The sequence below is a fragment of the Mytilus trossulus genome, chromosome 10, assembly GCF_036588685.1.
Source record: "Mytilus trossulus isolate FHL-02 chromosome 10, PNRI_Mtr1.1.1.hap1, whole genome shotgun sequence".
NCBI classification, from domain to species: Eukaryota; Metazoa; Mollusca; class Bivalvia; order Mytilida; family Mytilidae; genus Mytilus; species Mytilus trossulus.
The window spans coordinates 10,422,251-10,445,272 of record NC_086382.1 but is presented as its reverse complement, the minus strand read 5'-3'; the positions used below and the strand labels follow the sequence as shown (position 1 = coordinate 10,445,272).

The 23,022-nt window shown below is 29.7% G+C and overlaps 1 protein-coding gene across 1 annotated transcript in view; it reads left to right on the top strand.

The window, feature by feature from the left end:
• Window positions 1-4,541: 4,541 nt before the first annotated feature.
• The window catches only part of LOC134687689 (1,5-anhydro-D-fructose reductase-like), a 42,023-nt gene continuing 23,542 nt past the window's right edge, over window positions 4,542-23,022 (top strand). The window contains exons 1-8 of the mRNA XM_063548148.1: window positions 4,542-4,740; window positions 6,176-6,343; window positions 9,891-10,007; window positions 10,875-10,955; window positions 12,136-12,252; window positions 12,931-13,049; window positions 13,997-14,072; window positions 14,660-14,743. Coding sequence (XP_063404218.1) covers window positions 4,657-4,740; window positions 6,176-6,343; window positions 9,891-10,007; window positions 10,875-10,955; window positions 12,136-12,252; window positions 12,931-13,049; window positions 13,997-14,072; window positions 14,660-14,743 — 846 coding nt within the window. The 5' untranslated portion in view covers window positions 4,542-4,656. The remainder of the gene's footprint in view (window positions 4,741-6,175; window positions 6,344-9,890; window positions 10,008-10,874; window positions 10,956-12,135; window positions 12,253-12,930; window positions 13,050-13,996; window positions 14,073-14,659; window positions 14,744-23,022) is intronic.

Sequence of the window (23,022 nt, the reverse complement as noted above, 5' to 3'; positions counted from 1 at the left end):
ATTGATTGTTATGTGTGTGTGTGTGTTTGTTTGTTTGTCTGTTTGTTTCTGTAAGGGGTCTATATTATTCCGGGGAAGTTTCATGTTTAGTTCGGAAAGTTTTTATTTTATTTCAGGTCCAGCGCGCGCGCCAGATTGAGGAGACATCACGTGACGCGGGTTGATAATAACGAAAACTCATTCTTTTTATTTCTTTTCAGGTGGAGACGTTGAACAGACAACATCTATAGAGATGGAATGTGCACACTGTAATTTCTTTTGTCATTGTAGGAAATTGACATTTCGGTCACAGTTCACCAGCAGTGCATGATTTGGATTTTATTGATCCGGTGTAACTTTAAAACACGCGTTGCATGCTTATTTTCTTGTAATGTACATTTTTCAGCACCAGTTTGTAACACAGATAAGTATTTTAATCTAGGAGCGAACATTTTATTTTAGGATTTCACTGAGATTTACGGCCCTGCACTGCTAATTTTGCATAGGTACTTTTTCTGTACAAAAAATCTGTAGTACTGGAAAATTACTTTTAAAATATAGTACTTTTTTAGTACTTTAAATTTATTGTAATATTTAAGTACTTGTTTTTTACAGTACTTGATTTGTACTTCAAATTTTAAGTACTCAATTTGTACTTTAATTGTGTAGTACTAAATGTGTACCTCAAATATTAGGTACAAATCAAGTACTGTAAAAAACAGGTACCTAAATATTACAATAAATTTAAAGTACTAAAAAAGTACCATATTTTAAAAGTAATTTTCCAGTACCACAGATTTTTTGTACAGAAAAAGTACCTATGCAAAAGTAGCAGTGTAGACATTAGAAATTTCCATTTCAACCACGTTAACGTAATTATAGTAAACGTGCGTTTACTAGTAAACGGGAGATTTGAAGTTAACTAACGAAATATGTGCACGCGGCGTTAACTTGCGTTTACTTTATGTAATGCTTGGTCTGCACCCAACTGTAGATTAATATTCATTTTGACAGCAACTATTACCCTCCGCTTCGTCCGGAAATAGTTGGTGCCATGGATGACAGTACGCTTTCTATTGTTCTCGAAACAATAATATATTAAGTGTATTCTGTTGACTGACGTTAGGATTATCAGATGCATGAACTTTTCAACAATTTCAAAATGCGTAGTGACCTAGTGTTGTAATTCAGAATACACACTGGTGTCTTACGTCTTGTCAGATATCGAGAAAAAAAAGTAATTAAATAAAACAGTAATAAGGAAATAAGTTTGAATTATTTATAACAACGAGTCAAAATTGATCAAATCAATTTGCTTAATTTGATACAATAATTGTATTTAAACTTGTGATCAATTTCTTAAGATACGTTAATGACGTTTCACCCACGAAAACATTTTGATGTTCAGCTTATATTCATAATATGAAATTAAATATATACAATACAATAATGTAGATGTCAGTCTGAGCATTAGAGACAATTAATTTTGAATAAAAGGCTTCTTGATCTCAGAGGACTTTTTCATATAAAATAATTCATTAAAGTCATAAGAAACCTCAAATAAAAAAAAAATAATGCATATGTTTTTTATAACTCAATGGATAGTTTTCATTGTAAAACTTATGTACATATACTTTTTTCTGAAGAAAATTCTTTAATTTATTCATATTTAGAAGAAGTTTACTCTATTTGAATTGCTTCCTTCCAGCAAGCAATTCCCCCGACATATTTTCCGTATGCAAGGTGACCTCAGTGTGACCCATCTCGTAAAAATCCGGTGACCACAATACGCATGGATGTCCTTAAAATAAACTATTATCTGAATTTACATGTTAAACACGTGCTCAATTTCCATGCTTTTTTGTTTATTTTTCGTCAATTGTTGACAAACAGGTGACAATCGTTAAACTTCGGCTTCAAAACACGAACTTTAATTACCTGCCATATTTTCACAACAACACTGACCGATTGAAAAAAAAATTGACGATTATACGAAATTTACACGAAAAAAATGATTAATTCGAGCACAGAAGACTAAGTTTATGATGTTTGTATGCATTGGTTTAAGAATTGGAAGAACATTATTTTTCACCGGTCACTCGTTTCTTATGACTTTAAGTTCTATACTTTGATTATCTTCTGGGACACTGAGTGGCATGCTATTGTAACCGATACAACACAACACGTTAAATGGGTTAATAGTTTGTGTTCTGTGTAAGAAATCCCATTCTTTGTTTAGTATCTTACTTGGGCGTATATTGCTTGAGTTATCTTTTTCATTGCCATTTTTGATGATAGTCATTCATATCTAGCAAATAATACTTAACAACTTTTTTTCGGCAGCTTTCAAAATAAAGCTTTTATTCAACATTACTTCGCTTCCAAATTATATGCTTTCGATTTTATCATCCATGAAATTATCTAGACACGAACGAATTGTATATTCAATTTTGATGTTTTGAATAAAAATATGTTATTTACCATTAGTCACGTCCAAATTAAACAAGAAAGAATAAAGAACGCAACTCTTAAACGGAAACTGTTATTTTGATTTTCTTTAATCGATTCACTGTGAAATTTGCATTATATCAATTCATTTAAACATCTTTGGACCAATTTATTAAATATGAAATTGATAATGCAAATGGGGAATGTGTAACATCTTGACAAAAAAGCAGAAAACATTGTAAGCTATATTAATGGAAAATTCTAAGCTATGATAATGGGAATCAGTAAGCATTTTAAGTGACATTTCAGCAGTGTTCAGTTTGTTATAAATCAAATGTGCTTTAGTTTTTCTTTTTTTTTCCAATTTTTCTATACAAGTACGAGAGATATGTCTTATTAATTAGAAAAGTCATAGATATGTTTACATGACCTTATACGATATCACAGTAACTCCAGAGCATACTCGAAAATTAGTCATGGGAACTGAAATTGTCACCAGTATAACTCAGCTAATTTTCTTTATCTTTCTATTTTCTGCGTTTCTGCGTTTCCAGGTTATGAGTTGATTCCCGCAAACAGAATCGAAGATAACAACACAAACGTACCAAGAGTTATGCTTTCTTTTGTTGGTTTTTGATGTATAATCCCCACCCCCTTCCCACCTGTTTTTTAATTATTAATTTTGTATTTACATGGTGTCATAGATCAAATTAATTCTTTCAACGTATGTTTACTTCTTTTTTTTATTTCTCTTATTTGAGTTAAGCCGTTTCAATAGATAGTTCATAGAGTGTCTTTTTTTTGTTATGATGTTACACTGTTGTAGATTAGGATAGTGGTTGAAACGTCAGTGACACAAAAATGTATTGACAAAAATAAATAGCTAATATTTATCGGGAACTATATTTATACGAGTCGATTCATTCTTGAAACATAAAAATCGGAAAATATAAAAGGATTCGAATGTTTCACTTACAACTATGGCAAATTGCCGTATTATCATTAAAAGCACTAAATTATTTAGTAACTTTTGAAATGACTTCATATGTTTAGTTATCGATTGGGTGGCGGCCGGGACCTACTTTTATTTAAAAATAAAAACGCTGGCTCTAAGGTATGAAACGCCACAGCCGTTTTATGTGGAACTCTGATATTTCGTTATGTTGTACTATATTACTTGATGATAGTTTGTCTTTACATAATATGGCATTAAGTAATGATGTTTTGAAATAACTCAATATGGAATAGTCATTACATAATGATATTTCGATATTACTGTGAATGTTTTATGTTTCTTAATTTTGTCTGTTGTTCTCCTTTTTCATATCAAATAACTGTAAGCAACAAATTGAACTTTAATTTGAAATTTAACTTAATGGATAGCGGTACTCATCCAAAGCGCTTTGCACAAACGACATATATGGAAATCGGTCTAAAGATAGAACATATTTTCTCCAAAATGGTTACGTGGTTTAACCTCGTAGTATTAATGGGATAACTACATCAAAGAGTGACATGACCACATCAAATAATGAAACAAACACATCATGTAGTTTAAAATCGTCAAATTTTGAAGCATCATTACGTAATGTTAAAGCCATATAAAAAATTGACAAATCATCATTACGAAAAAACAAAACAACATCATGTAATGAAACAGCGACATTACGTTATGTCACATACACATCAATTAATATTAAAACCACATTGCCTAATGACATAACCACATTAAATAATGATGAAACCACATCGAGTAATGACAGAATTATATTAAGTAATGATAAAACTATATCAAGTCAATACGGAACCATAGCATGTAATATCGAAATATCATTATGTAATGACTAGTCCATATTGAGCTATATCAAAACATCATTACGTTATGTCAATACCATATTATGTAAAGACAAACTATCATTAAGTAATAATAGAACAACACAACGTAATATCAGAGTTTCACATAAGACAGCTGTGGCGTTCCATACTAAGGGGTATATACTGGCCAATTCTATTTTGATCTTCCTACAACTTTTAATCTAAACAACGACCTTATATGGTGATTACCTGTTATTTACAAACCTGTATACTTTATACAGAAAACGATGTAAGGATTTAAAATTAAATATCTCGATTATATTTAAACATGTACATGTATACGTTAATTAAGTGATCTATAATACGGACAATACAGGCTGTTATCACCATGAACTGTCACAGTTTATTACCAAAATGACTGCCGAGCATACCCTTGGTAAACATTTCAGATTGAATGATGGGAATGTTATTCCTCTGGTAGGACTTGGCACCTCTAGGGTTAGTAACTTAATGGTTAGGTAGGTTCATTCCGTTTAATGTTGAGTTTGCCATTGAAATATTGCTAAAAAAAAACGGTTTACTTAATGGTAACATTTTCACTTCACGTCTGATTTTCGCTGACATTGAGGTATAAAAAAGTTATCACGATGTTTAGGATACTAAGGTACAATTATTTAAGTTTGTATCAATTGTACCCCATAACCTATGTTGACCCAATTATAGGGTATATAAATAAATTAAAAGTATTATAAATGACTACATATAAAATTAAGAAGATATTGTATGATTTCTAATGATATATCTATGCCAAAGAGACCAAAATGACAGAGAAATTTGCAACTATAGGTTACATGTGTTGTACATTCATACACAATGATTAAACCTCATACCCAAAAGTCAGCTATATGAGGTCCCAGAATGAAAAATGATAAACTACTATCTAACAATTTAAGTATAAAATAATGAACAAAAAACAAATATTATATACAGCTACAATGTTCCACCACTTCAAATGCATGCTCCTGACTTGGGACAAGCACATAATAGTTTGACGGGGTTAATGTATTTAATGAACATTAATATTCTTTGTTTCCTTTGATTTGTATGTTTTTTCGTGGCTTTATTTTATTTCTTTGTTGTGAATGGGGTATTTTTTGCCTTGCTATTTTAGAAAGGGAATAGATTCATAAGGATCGATTATTGTGTCACTTCTACATTCTATTTTTAACAGATCCAAAATTTGAAAAAACAGGAACTTCGACATCTTTGATATAGGGTTTTCTTGAGAGTAATACAAAATTATTCTTATTTACATTTTATTAGCTCATGCAATTAATTTGTTTGGTCCTATTTTTGTCTTAATTTGTTTATTGTCCATATATACATATGTAGCGTTGCCTGATTGACACACAGAAAATAGTTTACTGATTTCGGAATCAGCGCTGTTTTGATTCGATTTAAGCTCTCACATCATGCTAATGTACACTTTGGATTAAGAACTGCAACAAATTAGTTGTTCTTTACTTTGGGTCTATTAAGTGTGTGTTCTGGCTTGGTTCTTGAATTGATACATGTAAAGCATATTTTTACTATTCGATAAAAAACTTAAAACAACATTACATGTACATTTTGATATGATGGCAACACTCGAGCGTCATTTAAAAATAAGATTTAATTTCTAATAAAATGCAATATGCATTACACATGCCTACCTTGACCACGTAACAATAAATTAAAGAAAACAAACGAACAAGATTATAAAATATATCATCGTTGCACAGTTTTAGCATCCATACATACATGTACTAAATATGCTTCGGTCACCTATAGATATAATAGCCATATGGGTAAATTTTTGTTTTGTTTTTAGCCTTAATAAAATCACAAACTGAAGCATTAAATTCTTAATTAAAATTTCATGTGTATTTTCAAGATTTTACCAAATGAAACGATTTCTGTGATCACTACTGCTATTGATATTGGTTACCGTCACTTTGATACGTCAGAGTTCTACAAAAATACAACACAGTTAGGCGACGGTCTACGACAAGTTTTACTTTCAGGAAAGGTCAACAGAGATGACCTTTTCATCACAGCGAAGGTAATATAAGTTTAGAAGTAACAATTAAAATCATAAAACATACTGAACTCTGACAAAAATTCAAAACGGAAAGTAAAATTGAGAATGGAAATGGTGAATATGTCAAAGAGACAACAGTCCCTAATCTAATGTTAAAATCAAAAGCTCAAACACAACAATGACTGGATATCAACTGTCATATTCCTAACACAATATAATTAAATGCAAAGGTTATTTTTCCTCTGTTTCGACAACACAGAGTCTCAACTTGGCTAGAGTAAAAATGTCCAAAACATAAAGTATAATGGTGCATTTTGAGGGTAGTGTTGGCAAAGACATGATACAGGCTATATTGGTGTATCATGCTCAAATGCCAAAAGACATTATGTAGAGTTTCAATGCATAGTTCATTCCTTACTTAACTCTTGAATAACAGTGTATAAACTGTGTATGAGTACATTTGTCAAACAAACAGTGCATGCTCAATGCCAAGAGTAAATTAAGCGTAGCATTTAAATCATCAAGAGACTACGAAAGAAACGCAACCTCTCGACGGACTGAGCCAGAAAGGAAAAAGTTTAACATCCTGAATAAAATCTAACCAAAAGAAAAAAAATATACCGCAGCTCATTAAAAATGTGTTACACTATGTGACATTGAGGCTCTTAACTCCTGCCAAGGCACCGTGACTAATCGGGTGAAAGAAATATTTGCAGTAAAACATTTTTCGTGATTTAGTAATCAATCAAAACTTGTTGAAGACCATTTAATGGCATATAAAATTGAGAATGGAAATGGGGAATGCATCAAAGAGACAACAACCCGACCATAGAAAAAAACAACAGCAGAAGGTCACCAACAGGTCTTCAATGTAGCGAGAAATTCCCGCACCCGGATGCGTCCTTCAGCTGGCCCCTAAACAAATATATACTAGTTCAGTGATAATGAACGCCATACTAATTTCCAAATTGTACACAAGAAACTAAAATTAAAATAATACAAGAGTAACAAAGGCCAGAGGCTCCTGACTTGGGACAGACGCAAAAATGCGGCGGGGTTTGTGACATCTCAACCCTCCCCCTATACCTCTAGCCAATGTAGAAAAGTAAATGCATAACAATACGCATATTAAAATTCAGTTCAAGAGAAGTCCAAGTCTGATGTCAGAAGATGTAACAAAAGAAAATAAACAAAATGACAATAATACATAAATAACAACAGACTACTAGCAGTTAACTGACATGCCAGCACCAGACTTCAATTAAACTGACTGAAAGATTATGATTTCATCATATGAACATCAGGCACAATCCTTCCCGTTAGGGGTTTAGTATCATACCATCATAACATATATGAGAAGAACATAACCCGTGTCATGCCAACAACTGGTTTTTGAATAACTGTGTTTAATTCCGATGCAAAGACCCTATAAGTGAATCAATATTAACGCCAAAATATGCAATCTTTAAAGACCTGACAACAGTATCGTAACTATATCCCTTCTTAATAAGTCGATTCAAAGGTTTTGTTCGTTTCTGAGGTGAATACTGACACCTTTGTGATTTATAAAGAATATTTCCATAAAAAATGGGATGTGAAATATTTGAACGTATAAGAAGTCTGCATGTTGAGCTATATTAACGAAAGATGTCCTTATACCGATGATAAAATTTAGTGAATGTTTTGACTAGTTTGTGATATCGAAAACCCTGGTGTAATAATTTTTCAGTAATACATAAATACATGTATCTCTCGTTAAAATCTAAAACATTGTTACATACACGAGCGAATCGTACAAGTTGAGATATATAAACACCGTAAGATGGTGACAAGGGAACGTCACTATCTAAAAATGGATAATTAACGATAGGAAATGAAAAATCATCTCTTTTATCATAAATTTTAGTATTCAGGTTTCCGTTAGTGATATAGATATCAAGATCGAGGAAAGGGCAGTGGTCATTGTTAGTATTAGCTTTATTTAAAGTAAGTTCAACAGGATAAATTTCTTTAATATACTTACTGAAGTCGTCATTATTGAGAGCCAAATTATCATCCAAATATCTAAAAGTATTATTAGATTTGTTTATCAGATGTTGTTTCGACGGGTCTTTGCTTATTTTTGTCATAAATTGTAACTCATAGCAATACAAAAACAGGTCCGCAATAAGTGGTGCACAGTTAGTCCCCATTGGAATTCCGATAACCTGACGATATACGGAATCCCCAAAGCGAACAAAAATGTTATCTAGTAAAAATTCAAGGGCATATATAGTATCAAAGCATGTCCAATTGACATCGTTTTTTTGTTTATTGCTACTAAAAAATTACCTAAAAGAGTTTGAACATATATATTCACATTCTGACTTTTCAAATGCCCATTTAATTAGGTTTGTGAATTTTTTCTTAATGAGAATGTGAGGCAATGTGGTATACAGGGTAGAAAAATCAAAACTTTGAACAGATTCAAAATCACCAATATAAGCAGGCAATTTATCAAGTACTTCCAACGAGTTCTTGACACTCGAAAAGTAATTAATTCCACTATTTTCGAAGGCCTTATTTGAGCAATTTATTATCAGGTTTTTAATTGTACCAAGTGTGCTGGTAAGAAGAATAGACAATTAAGAAGTGGAACAATGGCTTGAAGACGAAATAAATTTATAGTTGTAAGGTGTTGTGTGTAGCTTCGGAAGCCAATACATAGTTGGGACTTTCATTTTATTTGGCTCTGCTTGTAAAGCGGTAGCTAACTTAAGTTGATCAAAAATTTGCTTTGCATGCTTTTATAGAAGAGCTGTAAATAAATTAGATAATGACATGTTTATATATGACTATTGGGGAAAAGAAACCAAGGCTAGTGCACTGTGTAAAGAACTTTTGCATTTTTTCACAGCATTAAACACAACATTACATTTGTCTTAATATACCATCTGACTCTATTATAATTGATTAGCCGGAGAAACATATTATAAAAGTGTGAGAGATGGGATTTATTGTGTCTAACCACGTAAACATGTTATTGACTAGACGATCTTACACATTCGATTGACACATCAGTGCTCATATCTACAATGTATGAAGTAAAATTACAAAAATACAAAACTCCGAGGAAAATTTAAAACGAAAAGTCCCTAATGAAATGGCAAAATCAATTGACAAAAACACATCAAACAAATGAAAAACAATTGTCATATTCCTAACTTTGTACAGGCGTTTTCAAATGAAGAAAATGGTGGATTGAACCTGGTTTTATAGCGCTAAACCTCTCACTTGTATGACAGTTGCATCAATTTTTTTTTTTATTTGTAACGATGCGTATCAGACACAAATATGCGTTTATGATCGAATATTTAATAATAAATGATTCATTAGAGAGTATAATGCTTTATTTACCAATTGCATTACCTTGAAAACTTACTTACATCAAACAATAACAACAACGATCGATGACATTTGTAAGAAAGTACACAAACAAAATAGAATTTATGGTACACATACAAATTGAAGAATGCATTTCTATACAAAAAACACCTATCATTAATAGTAAATTGTGTTTTTATGTTAGCTAGCTCCATGTTATGAGGCCTTTGGCGACATAGAAACTTCACTGAAAGAGTTTCTATCACTATTGCAGCTAAAATATGTTGACCTGTGTCTTCTGCACTTTCCAATACAGTTTAAGGTAAACAGGTTATCTTGAAAAAGTAACGTTAGTCATGCTAGATAAGTAGAATGATACAGTTATTACCCTTGTACAAAATGTCTTTCACTATGTCTACCTTAAGTTATATCATAAACATGTTGATTTTAGATACTGGTAGTATTTGATATAAGCAAATATTCATTCGAACCTTTCTAAATGAAAAAAATATTGAACATAGTTTTATAAAAAATTTACCGAATTACTCCTTGAAACGCTCACATAGTTTGTTGTGCAAATTGAACATGACTCTTGTTGAGAGATCTGATATGGATTTTGCACGTGAGTACAGATATGGCTCTTTCATTGAAATGCACATTTAGCCAATGTCCCGGCGAAATAACTGTTTTTTCACTGTTGCCACTAATGTTCCGAACAACGATGGCGGACGACGTAGTTGCTTTACTGATAAATAAGGGGATCACTATCAATTATTTTGTTGTTTAAGGTTTCACGTCATTGTCAGTTATTTAAAACATTTTTGATATATTGCAAATAAAGGCAACAGTAGTATACCTTGTTCGAAATTCATAAATCGATTTGGAAAAAACAAATTCGGGTTACAAACTAAAACTGAGGAACACACATCAAATATAATCAGAGAAGAAACAGAAACAGAAAGACTAAAATGCAACACACACAGACACGAACTATACTTAGATAATAACTACCATTTTACTGACTTGGTTGAGGACATTTTAAGAATAAATGATGGGTTGAACCTTGTTTTGTGGCTAGCGATTCTTAATTTTAGCTATCTGTTTGATTATTAACATCATTTACCAAAATTTTTTACTGAAATGATTGTAATGCAACTTCTAATCACCCACACGTCCTTTTGTTATGCAGAAAGGGGCTACAAAGTGTAACGACCACACACAGCTTGGAGAATATATAAATGGAAAGTGTGACCATGTACAGCTGTGGAAAGTAGGTATCATACCATTGATGATCTAGATCGGTTATGACTGGGTGTTATTTTATTATATATTCTTTCAATTTCACATTTTTTAATCGTTTGTATTGTAGCCAACTAAAGCCTTGGACGAAATAATCTATTGTTTTACGTGTTGCTTCTGATCAATAAACGTGTACATATGTTCGACTAAAATTGAAGATAGTAGAAAGTTGAATCCAGCCATATATATGAAAAAAAATATTTTAAATTGATGTTGCTTCCAATCTACAGTGGCAAATATTTAAGAATTATCTATGACAAAACAATTCTTATTAATCACATGAGTAAGGTTTGCTAGGTTACTAGACAGAGATGCAAAGCAGGAAATGTAAACCCACAGGAAAAAAGGAGAAAAAAAATGCAGTTATATAAATCTTATTTTCCTCATTTGAAATAGTGAAAATATCATTTAAATCCCCAAAATACCAATATCTTTATTTCTCAATAAACCATTTGCAGAGGACTAGGACAGACAATACATAATATTAGTAGCAAATCAACAAATCAATCTATATGAGAGAGATGTTCCCGGATCACACAACTCTTTATTGAATAAAGGCAACCGTAGTATACCGCTGTTCAAATTTGAAAATCGATTGAGAAAAAAACCAAGTCCGGGTTTAAATCTTAAACTGAGGAAAAACATCAAGTATAAGAGGAGAACTACGACAACACAGAAACGCAACACTAAAATGTACAACACACACAGAAACGAACTGTAATATAACAATGGAAATTTTCCGGACTTCGTACAGGACATTTTAAGAAAGAAATGGTGGATTTAACCTGATTTTGTGGCTAATCAAACCTCCCGATTTTATAGAAATGTTAATATAACATTAAAATGACAACATTAATTTGACAGGACTACTATACAAATAAATGGGTGAACATACATGTATAGGATAGAGAAACAGACAAATAAAAGCTATCAAAGGTAGCAGGTTTATAATCTTATAACCCAGACGCGCGTGTTGTCTAGACAATATTTATTGATTATACCGCTCAGATAAAAAAAAAATAAGGCAAAAATAGTACAAAGTTGAATGGCATTTAGGACAATGTTGTGCCTAATATTATCAATTTTAATAATTTTTTCGAGTTTCGCGAGTATCAATTTTATTTTACAATACATTCTGTTTTGCATTACAGGAAATGGAAGACATCGTTGTCAAGGGGTTATCAATGTCTATTGGAGTCTCTAATTTTAATCAACATCAAATACAAAACATCATGCAGACATGTAAAATATCTCCAGCTGTTCTACAGGTATTAACAGTTGTTGCACAGTTTTCAGTTTTGAAAAAAACAGACATGAGTTGCATTTAAACATACTAAATTTGACATATGATTATCCATTAATATTCAATGATGCATTGATTGTTCCTTTCAAAATGTGTCCATAGCTTCCTTTCTAATTATTTTCTAAACATTCTCCATCGTTATTATACGATGATAATCAAAAAAATTAATAGACTATGTTATCTATAGTCACCATGTCTCTATTTCTATATCTATTTCCAACGCTTGGTGAAACACATATTTTTTTTAATTGAAATTGAGAAATGAAATGGGGAATGTGTCAAAGAGACGACAAACCAACCAAAAAGTCGTATACGAATAAAAAATAGAAGATGAAGGATGCTTGCCATTGGGACAACTCTTTATCAGAGACCAAATGACATAGTAAAGTGTTCAACTATAGTTTATAGGTCACCGTACATCCTTCAACAATCAGCAAAGCACATACCGCATAGTACGCGTTTACTGATATCGCAATAATAAATGCAAACAAATCCAAACGAAAAAAATCCACCTGTTTAATGAACAAACAATGAATGAACAAAAAACAGTATTATGCACTGCAACAATCGAAAATCACTGAATTACAGGGTCCTAATTAGGACATTATTTTTTTACAACGCATCTGATCAACCCATTTTTTAGACAGAATGTCATGCGTATCTACAAGTAAAAGATCTTGTAAAGTTTTGCCAAGATGAAGGAATATTTATAACTGCATTTGCGCCATTTGGATCGCCTGGACTATCGACGTATAAACCTTGGTAAGGATTAAATTTTATAAAGTCAACGGAAATAGTATCAATTATATCAAACTTTTAATAGATGTTTATGCTTTCATATTTTTAAGATTGTGTGTATTTGTTTCGTTCTCCAATATTTTCATAATCTGCCAGTGTCAACCATAATTCTTGCTGATGACAGTTATATTCACACGTGTCAGTTTGTCAAAGATGAAGGCAGTGACGATATCATATATCAATTACAATTTATTAGAATGTGCTTTTAATCCAGAAAATAATTCAGAATGTCAAGAAAATACTTTTTTGAACTAAAAAAGTACAAGTTGAGGACATCAACCCGCTAAAATGTTTTTTAACTGATTGTTTGTTTAGTACTTTGTTTTTGATTGAGTTGTTTTGCATATTTTTTTATATCCATTTAAATGCATGAACAATCATTTAAATAAGAATTAGTGTTAAGGAGCCAACTTAAGGCTGAAATATGACAGTTGTTATCCATTCTTTTGATGTGTGTGAGCTCTTGATTTTGCCATTTGATTAGTTAATTTCCGTTTTGAATTTTCGTCTAAGATCAGTATTTTTTTTAATTTAACTTTTTAAGCCTGTATCCGGGGGCGGGATATTCTATCTGTGTTGCAGACCGGTTGGTGGCCTTGTGCATTTCTTTTTAAATTTTATATATATTGAGTAATAAAGGCAAAAGAAGTATAAGGTTGTTAGTTTTCTCATTGAATTGTACTACATCGACATTTCGGGGCCTTTGATAGCTGACAATGCGGAATGAGCTTTGCTCATTGTTGAAGGCCGTACGGTGACATACATTTGTTAATTTGTGTATCATTTTGGTCTCTTGCGGAGAGTTGTTTCATTTGCAAGCATACCGCATCTTCTTATTTATATTAAGTTCAACATTAAAATTGAATATCACAGATAGTTTAAACCTATCCACATGTCATATTATACAACAGCTACAAAGAATGTGATATTCTCAAAGACGAAGTGGTATTAGATCTTGTTAGAAAGTATGATCGGACACCTGCACAGGTTTGTTTACTTCTTATTGATATGTTTTGTTATATCCAAAATAAGCTTATTCATTTTGTTGAAAAACAAAATTAAACAATACAACGAATCAACGACTGGAAATAACCAGAATTATATCAATTGCTGGCATTACGTTTGAAGAAAGCCAAAATTCAAAGTCAACAACAAAAAGGAATATTTAAATTTAACTTTTAAAAATAACAGGCGGCCAAATAAAACACGAAATGTCTTTCAACGCAAAAATCATATATCAAAGAGGTTTTTTACTCAATGAAGATTTTGTTTTCTGACCATTTTTATTGGCCTAAATTATTGGACTTTTTTAAAGAAAACATGTTTTTTTTATTAATGTTTATTTTTATTTAAAATATCACTAAATGTACAGTAAATTTACTCATAAGCCATAGCCGTACAAAATATGCAATATGCAAACTAACACCGAATCATAACATCATGCAGGCTTATGAAGATAAGCAGTTTAATCTTAATATCAAAATTTGATTAATGTAAAGATAACAGTTAAATTCATCAAGTTTAAAATATACTACTAGTAATTAACAAATTATATGTAAAAAAGTTGCTTTCAGATTCTTTTACGGCACCTTATTCAGCGTGGTATTGGAGTGATTCCAAAGAGTTCTAATGCTGTTAGATTGACAGAGAATATAAATGTAATATATATGTTCAAGGGAATATAAATGTAAAATATATGTTCAAGGGAATATAAATGTAATATATATGTTCAAGGGAATATAAATGTAATATATATGTTCAAGGGAATATAAATGTAATATATGTTCAAGGGAATATAAATGTAATATATATGTTCAAGGGAATATAAATGTAATATATATGTTCAAGGGAATATAAATGTAATATATATGTTCAAGGGAATATAAATGTAATATATGTTCAAGGGAATATAAATGTAATATATATGTTCAAGGGAATATAAATGTAATATATATGTTCAAGGGAATATAAATGTAATATATATGTTCAAGGGAATATAAATGTAATATATATGTTCAAGGGAATATAAATGTAATATATATGTTCAAGGGAATATAAATGTAATATATATGTTCAAGGGAATATAAATGTAATATATATGTTCAAGGGAATATAAATGTAATATATGTTCAAGGGAATATAAATGTAATATATATGTTCAAGGGAATATAAATGTAATATATATGTTCAAGGGAATATAAATGTAATATATATGTTCAAGGGAATATAAATGTAATATATGTTCAAGGGAATATAAATGTAATATATATGTTCAAGGGAATATAAATGTAATATATATGTTCAAGGGAATATAAATGTAATATATATGTTCAAGGGAATATAAATGTAATATATATGTTCAAGGGAATATAAATGTAATATATATGTTCAAGGGAATATAAATGTAATATATATGTTCAAGGGAATATAAATGTAATATATATGTTCAAGGGAATATAAATGTAATATATATGTTCAAGGGAATATAAATGTAATATATATGTTCAAGGGAATATAAATGTAATATATGTTCAAGGGAATATAAATGTAATATATATGTTCAAGGGAATATAAATGTAATATATATGTTCAAGGGAATATAAATGTAATATATATGTTCAAGGGAATATAAATGTAATATATGTTCAAGGGAATATAAATGTAATATATATGTTCAAGGGAATATAAATGTAATATATATGTTCAAGGGAATATAAATGTAATATATATGTTCAAGGGAATATAAATGTAATATATGTTCAAGGGAATATAAATGTAATATATATGTTCAAGGGAATATAAATGTAATATATATGTTCAAGGGAATATAAATGTAATATATATGTTCAAGGGAATATAAATGTAATATATATGTTCAAGGGAATATAAATGTAATATATATGTTCAAGGGAATATAAATGTAATATATATGTTCAAGGGAATATAAATGTAATATATATGTTCAAGGGAATATAAATGTAATATATGTTCAAGGGAATATAAATGTAATATATATGTTCAAGGGAATATAAATGTAATATATATGTTCAAGGGAATATAAATGTAATATATATGTTCAAGGGAATATAAATGTAATATATGTTCAAGGGAATATAAATGTAATATATATGTTCAAGGGAATATAAATGTAATATATATGTTCAAGGGAATATAAATGTAATATATATGTTCAAGGGAATATAAATGTAATATATATGTTCAAGGGAATATAAATGTAATATATATGTTCAAGGGAATATAAATGTAATATATATGTTCAAGGGAATATAAATGTAATATATATGTTCAAGGGAATATAAATGTAATATATGTTCAAGGGAATATAAATGTAATATATATGTTCAAGGGAATATAAATGTAATATATATGTTCAAGGGAATATAAATGTAATATATATGTTCAAGGGAATATAAATGTAATATATGTTCAAGGGAATATAAATGTAATATATATGTTCAAGGGAATATAAATGTAATATATATGTTCAAGGGAATATAAATGTAATATATATGTTCAAGGGAATATAAATGTAATATATATGTTCAAGGGAATATAAATGTAATATATATGTTCAAGGGAATATAAATGTAATATATATGTTCAAGGGAATATAAATGTAATATATATGTTCAAGGGAATATAAATGTAATATATATGTTCAAGGGAATATAAATGTAATATATATGTTCAAGGGAATATAAATGTAATATATGTTCAAGGGAATATAAATGTAATATATATGTTCAAGGGAATATAAATGTAATATATATGTTCAAGGGAATATAAATGTAATATATATGTTCAAGGGAATATAAATGTAATATATGTTCAAGGGAATATAAATGTAATATATATGTTCAAGGGAATATAAATGTAATATATATGTTCAAGGGAATATAAATGTAATATATATGTTCAAGGGAATATAAATGTAATATATGTTCAAGGGAATATAAATGTAATATATATGTTCAAGGGAATATAAATGTAATATATATGTTCAAGGGAATATAAATGTAATATATATGTTCAAGGGAATATAAATGTAATATATATGTTCAAGGGAATATAAATGTAATATATATGTTCAAGGGAATATAAATGTAATATATATGTTCAAGGGAATATAAATGTAATATATATGTTCAAGGGAATATAAATGTAATATATATGTTCAAGGGAATATAAATGTAATATATATGTTCAAGGGAATATAAATGTAATATATATGTTCAAGGGAATATAAATGTAATATATGTTCAAGGGAATATAAATGTAATATATATGTTCAAGGGAATATAAATGTAATATATATGTTCAAGGGAATATAAATGTAATATATATGTTCAAGGGAATATAAATGTAATATATATGTTCAAGGGAATATAAATGTAATATATATGTTCAAGGGAATATAAATGTAATATATATGTTCAAGGGAATATAAATGTAATATATATGTTCAAGGGAATATAAATGTAATATATATGTTCAAGGGAATATAAATGTAATATATATGTTCAAGGGAATATAAATGTAATATATGTTCAAGGGAATATAAATGTAATATATATGTTCAAGGGAATATAAATGTAATATATATGTTCAAGGGAATATAAATGTAATATATATGTTCAAGGGAATATAAATGTAATATATATGTTCAAGGGAATATAAATGTAATATATATGTACAAGGGAATATAAATGTAATATATATGTTCAAGGGAATATAAATGTAATATATATGTTCAAGGGAATATAAATGTAATATATATGTTCAAGGGAATATAAATGTAATATATATATGTTCAAGAGAATATAAAGATATTTATATAATATGTATTCAGGGCAAAAATATAATAAATATAACGTTTACTTTGAAAAATAAAATGAATTGAGGTCAACCGTGTCGATTATAAATATTTTAGGAATAGCATATCGTCGCTGGGCTTCTAAAATGTCGTATATGACTTTTTTGGCTAAAAATACTTTTTGACATCAATGGTCTGGGCGGGAGAAAATCTTTGGTATTACAAAGTAGCATACAGTTAGACCAATCAAAATGTGTGAAATAAGACTTATTACAAAATTGCCAATGTCAGTTGTTTGTAAAGTTTGCTTCCAAAATGTTGTATGAAAACTTGAAAATTTTTGTAGAATGACTTTGGTTAAGATATAATTGTACATTTCTATTTTTCTGTGAAAATAATTTAAGTTCTTGGATAATCAAGAAATGTCAAAGTTTATATTTCACTGCTATTTACAAAAATGATCAATTTCATATACGACATTTTGGAAGCATGCATTTTGCCAAAATTTTCAAAGCCGGTTTGTGAGATATTTTTTTTTCTGAAAAATTTGGCATATACAACATTTTAGAAGCCCAGCGACGATATGGTTTTCCGACTGTTGAAATAAAAAAAGGATAAAAAAAAAATATTAAAAATAAAAAATTACATACAAATTAAATTAATTTGGAGATGAAATGGAGACCTCGTATCTTACTGTTGCTCGAACTTTAGTAATATAATGAATATAATGATACATTTTAGCTGTAAGTAATTCTATATATAACGTAATTAAAATTGAACTTGCAACGCAGGCAAAGCTATAACTAAACTGGCTGTTATATTTGATATAGTGAGTTCAGACGCTAACGATTTGTTTGTATTTACTATGTCAAATTAATGGTCTCGAGCACTCTATGGAGACGTCTATTCCAGACAAACCTATCGAACACACTGAAATGTAAATTTGACATGTATATTATTACAAGCATAGCGAAACTAAATACATTTGTTTAAAATTCTATTAGTATCTCTACTTACATAAAATGTCATCATTTATTTTGGCAATTACATATTTATAAAACCAAGATAGTACAGTCTTATTGCCATACAAAAGCAGTAATAAGGTTTCAATTTGAAGACCAAAAAAAAAAAGACTCAGTTAAGATTTCATTCCAAACTACAAAGCATCTTCTAAAAAAATGTTACTGCATCTATAAAGATTTCAGTAGTGAGACATTTCTTGTTTTATCAAAACAAATTTCTCTTTGTAGAACAAGAAATAAACATGATTTATTGGTTCTTTATAAACAGACGTAATCGTCTTATATCTTCGGAGCTCACGCCCCTCAAATATGGAATTTAAAAGCTTACATCGAATACTTATGTTTAATATTTCAGATATTTGATTTTAGTTTAGCAGATGATGATATGGGAATGATGACCAAGTTAGACAAAAGATGCCGTATATTTTCTTTTCCCTTGTAAGTTGTTTATTGTCTTTATTGTTATTTATGCTAATCGTGTGTTCCATTTATCTTTTTGCTGTATAATATAACTGGGTTGCTGATTCATTGAGGTATATCTTGGGACCAATAGATAAATACTTTTTACTTCATGGCATGGTCTCTAGTGTAGACTGTTATCATTGGAAATCATTACACATCTTTTTATTTTGATATATGAAAACACTGGTGTGGTTCTCCTACATAGGAGGTTAAAGATACAAAGATTAGATCATATTAGATTAGATAAGATATATAACTAAACATATTTCTCAACTAAATGACTGACAAAATTTACCTGTAATTGACTGTTGTTTTTTTGTGTGTCGTTTCTCTGTCGGAACATTGGTCTATTATTTGTATAACTTCTTAAAGAATTTGTTTTTATTATGTTAAAACACATTCATTGCTTTAAACGTGTTAAAGATGAATATTGTAAGGTTGAAGAGTAATTATCATTTTCATTATTTCTTAATAAATATAAAAAAAAAGAAGATGTGGTACAATTGTTAATGAGACGACTCTCCACAAAAGACCAAATGACACAGAAATTAACAATTATAGGTGACTGTACGGCCTTCAACAATGATCAAAGCCCATACCGTATAGTCGGCTATAAAAGGGCCGCAAATGACATATGTTAAACAAATCAAACGAGAAAAACTAACGGCCTAATGTATGTACAAAAAATGAGCGAAAAACAAATATGCAACACATCAACGAACAAAAACCACTGAATAACAGGCTCCTGACATGGGACAGACACATACATACAGAATGTGGTGGCGTAAAACACGAAAGCGGGATCTCAACCCTCTCCCTAACCTAGCTATAGGACAGTGGTGTAACACTACAACATAAAAAAGAACTATAAATTAGTTGAAAAAGGCTTTAAGTTAACTCATCAGATGGATAATAATAAAAACACTACACACAGTTTTTGATTTGTTTATGGAAATAATTAACAATTTTCATATAGTTGGAAAATATTTCAGGCACTGGTTTGTACGTTTATACATAATGATTATAAGATTTACAGTTATACCTGATCAATGCAAAAAATTATCTGATTCCTTATAAAAAAATATTTTGAAAAAAATACTAGAATTGTTAGCATTTTAAAACCATTGTTAAATCAGGCAAATCTTGTATAGCTTTAATAACTTCTGTGTACACTGCCTGTATTGATGTTATCATATAACTATAGTCTATTGTTGTTCCCCCCAAGTGGAAAGGGATTAATATAAGTTGCAAAACTTGTTTCCCAATCCACTATAAATAAATATGTTTAAACTAAACTATTGTTGTTGTTTTATTGGTTTCGGTCATGAAGTCGTATATCACACTGTTCTATTATTGTATCATTGAAATAACAATAACAGTTTTGCAAGAATATTCTGAATGTGCCAAATTCCAAGTTATAATATGGAGATATGATTTGATGAATAAAAAATCGCCGTTCATGACGGGGCTATACTTGATTAATGAAAATAAAAAATATAAACAAAAATGATAATATGCCTGACGTGACACAATTGACGTCAAAGCGGTTAGTTAAATCCGGTTTTACTGTGCAAAATTTACCTGTCAATTATATGAAAAAGGTCAAATACCAAAAATACTTAACTCCAAGGAAAATTCGGAACGAAACGTCATGTATCTAATAACAAAGTCCAAAGCTAAAACCACCCAAACGAATGTTGAACAGCTCTCATAATCCTAAATTGGTACAGATGTAGAGAATGGTGGACTACTCATAGCTATCTTAACCTATCACAAGTATAATAGTCGCATGGCGTTCCACAACTCCGACAACAAATGTTTGAAAAAACAGATTATTTCAAAGACAAACGTACATAATCATATCGGGCCGTTAGTTTTCTCGTTTGAATAATTTTACATTTTTCATTTTGGAGTCTTTAATATCTGAATATGCGGTTTAGGATTTGCTCATTGTTGAATATTTTTGTATCATTTTGGTCTCTGGTGGAGAGTTGCCCCATTGACATTTATATTACAACGTCTCGTTCTACCTATACTAACACCGTAAACATTAATACAAATCGATCTCGTATCCTTAACATCTAGAAAAATGTGTTATCAGTCCGATGTTCAATAAACGATATAAAGAATGAAATTCAATTATGCTGTAATATATAAACGTATTGCAATAGTCTATCAAATTAAAATCTAGCTTTCGAACAACTTCTTCAGACATTTTGTCAATCTTATAAAGACTAAAGATTTTATTGACTATTACATATTGTTTATGACATACTCATGTTTACCCTCAATCAACTAACATTCCAGAACCTTCAGTGTGTGTCAAGTGTTTGTTGTTTTAATTACGTATACCCCACAACTTTTTGCATTTATACATTCGACAGTATTTTTTTAATAATTGAAACGTCTTACAAGTGCTTTCTTAACAGTTGGTATGGTTTAGGCTTAGAAACGACAATTAAATACTAAGTGCTAATTAGATATGTTGTATTTGTTAATGATTTAATTAACACTTAACATTTAACAATTTTTAACTAACCTGACGCTAAAACATTTTGTAACCCGCACGAACCCAGTTCATACCAATAAAATGTTCAGTACATTAAAACTGTTTGATTAAAATGATACTCATGTCAATGTACTCTGGTTTGTTTTCCTTTCAGTTTAAAAGAACATCCGCAATATCCGTACTGTGAAGATCCAAATTAGCATGACAAACATCAAATTTCGCACATTGATCGATTCCGTTCCGGAGTTATTTTTCTTTACTACATCAGTATGCGGATGGGAGCTGAAACTTTCATTGTTACATATTCTGATGAAATGAACAATAACAAAGCTTTTAAAAATTGGTTTTTTGAACGAGTAACGTCATTTTTTAAAGCTTTCTCATTGGTGGTAACGTGATTTGAGAGGGACAGCAAATGGACGTTAGAATGCTTAAATATGCATTGACAATATTGTTCGCTTTACGTGTAGATATAATCTCATCATAGTATAGAGGCATTTGATATATAAGTTAGTTTGATATTTACAATAGATCTTTAATTAATACAAAAGCTGTTTATTAATTAAAAGAAAGACAAATCATTGACGATGTATGCAAACTTTTTTGAAATAATAAATAAAATAGTCATCCTTCCAAAATAAATGTATACTATGTTTAAGCATTTTGTATTCTCCAAGCAAATCAACAACAACAACCACAAACATATGAGTAACTTAAACAGTTAAGAATTCAATTGAAATAAAGATATCAATGAATTGTTTAAAACAACATTCATCTTCTTTGCTAAATTTACCAATCCAGTATTTCAATTATTTATAAATAGTGAACAATATAAGTTTGTTATCAGATTTAAAAAAAAAAATTAACACGATTTATAATGCATTCGTCGAGTAAGAGCCTTTATCAATTGATGTAAAATATACAGGTTTAACTTATAGATTATGTCAATTATTAAATAAGGCTTTCATAGCAGTTCTCTGGTACAATGTAATCACTGTTTACCTTATTCACAACTGTACGAGCCTTCTAGAATCAGGGTAAATTAGAACTGGACTTAGGCGGGCCTTTTATAGCTGACTATGCGGTATGGGCTTTGCTCATTGTTGAAGA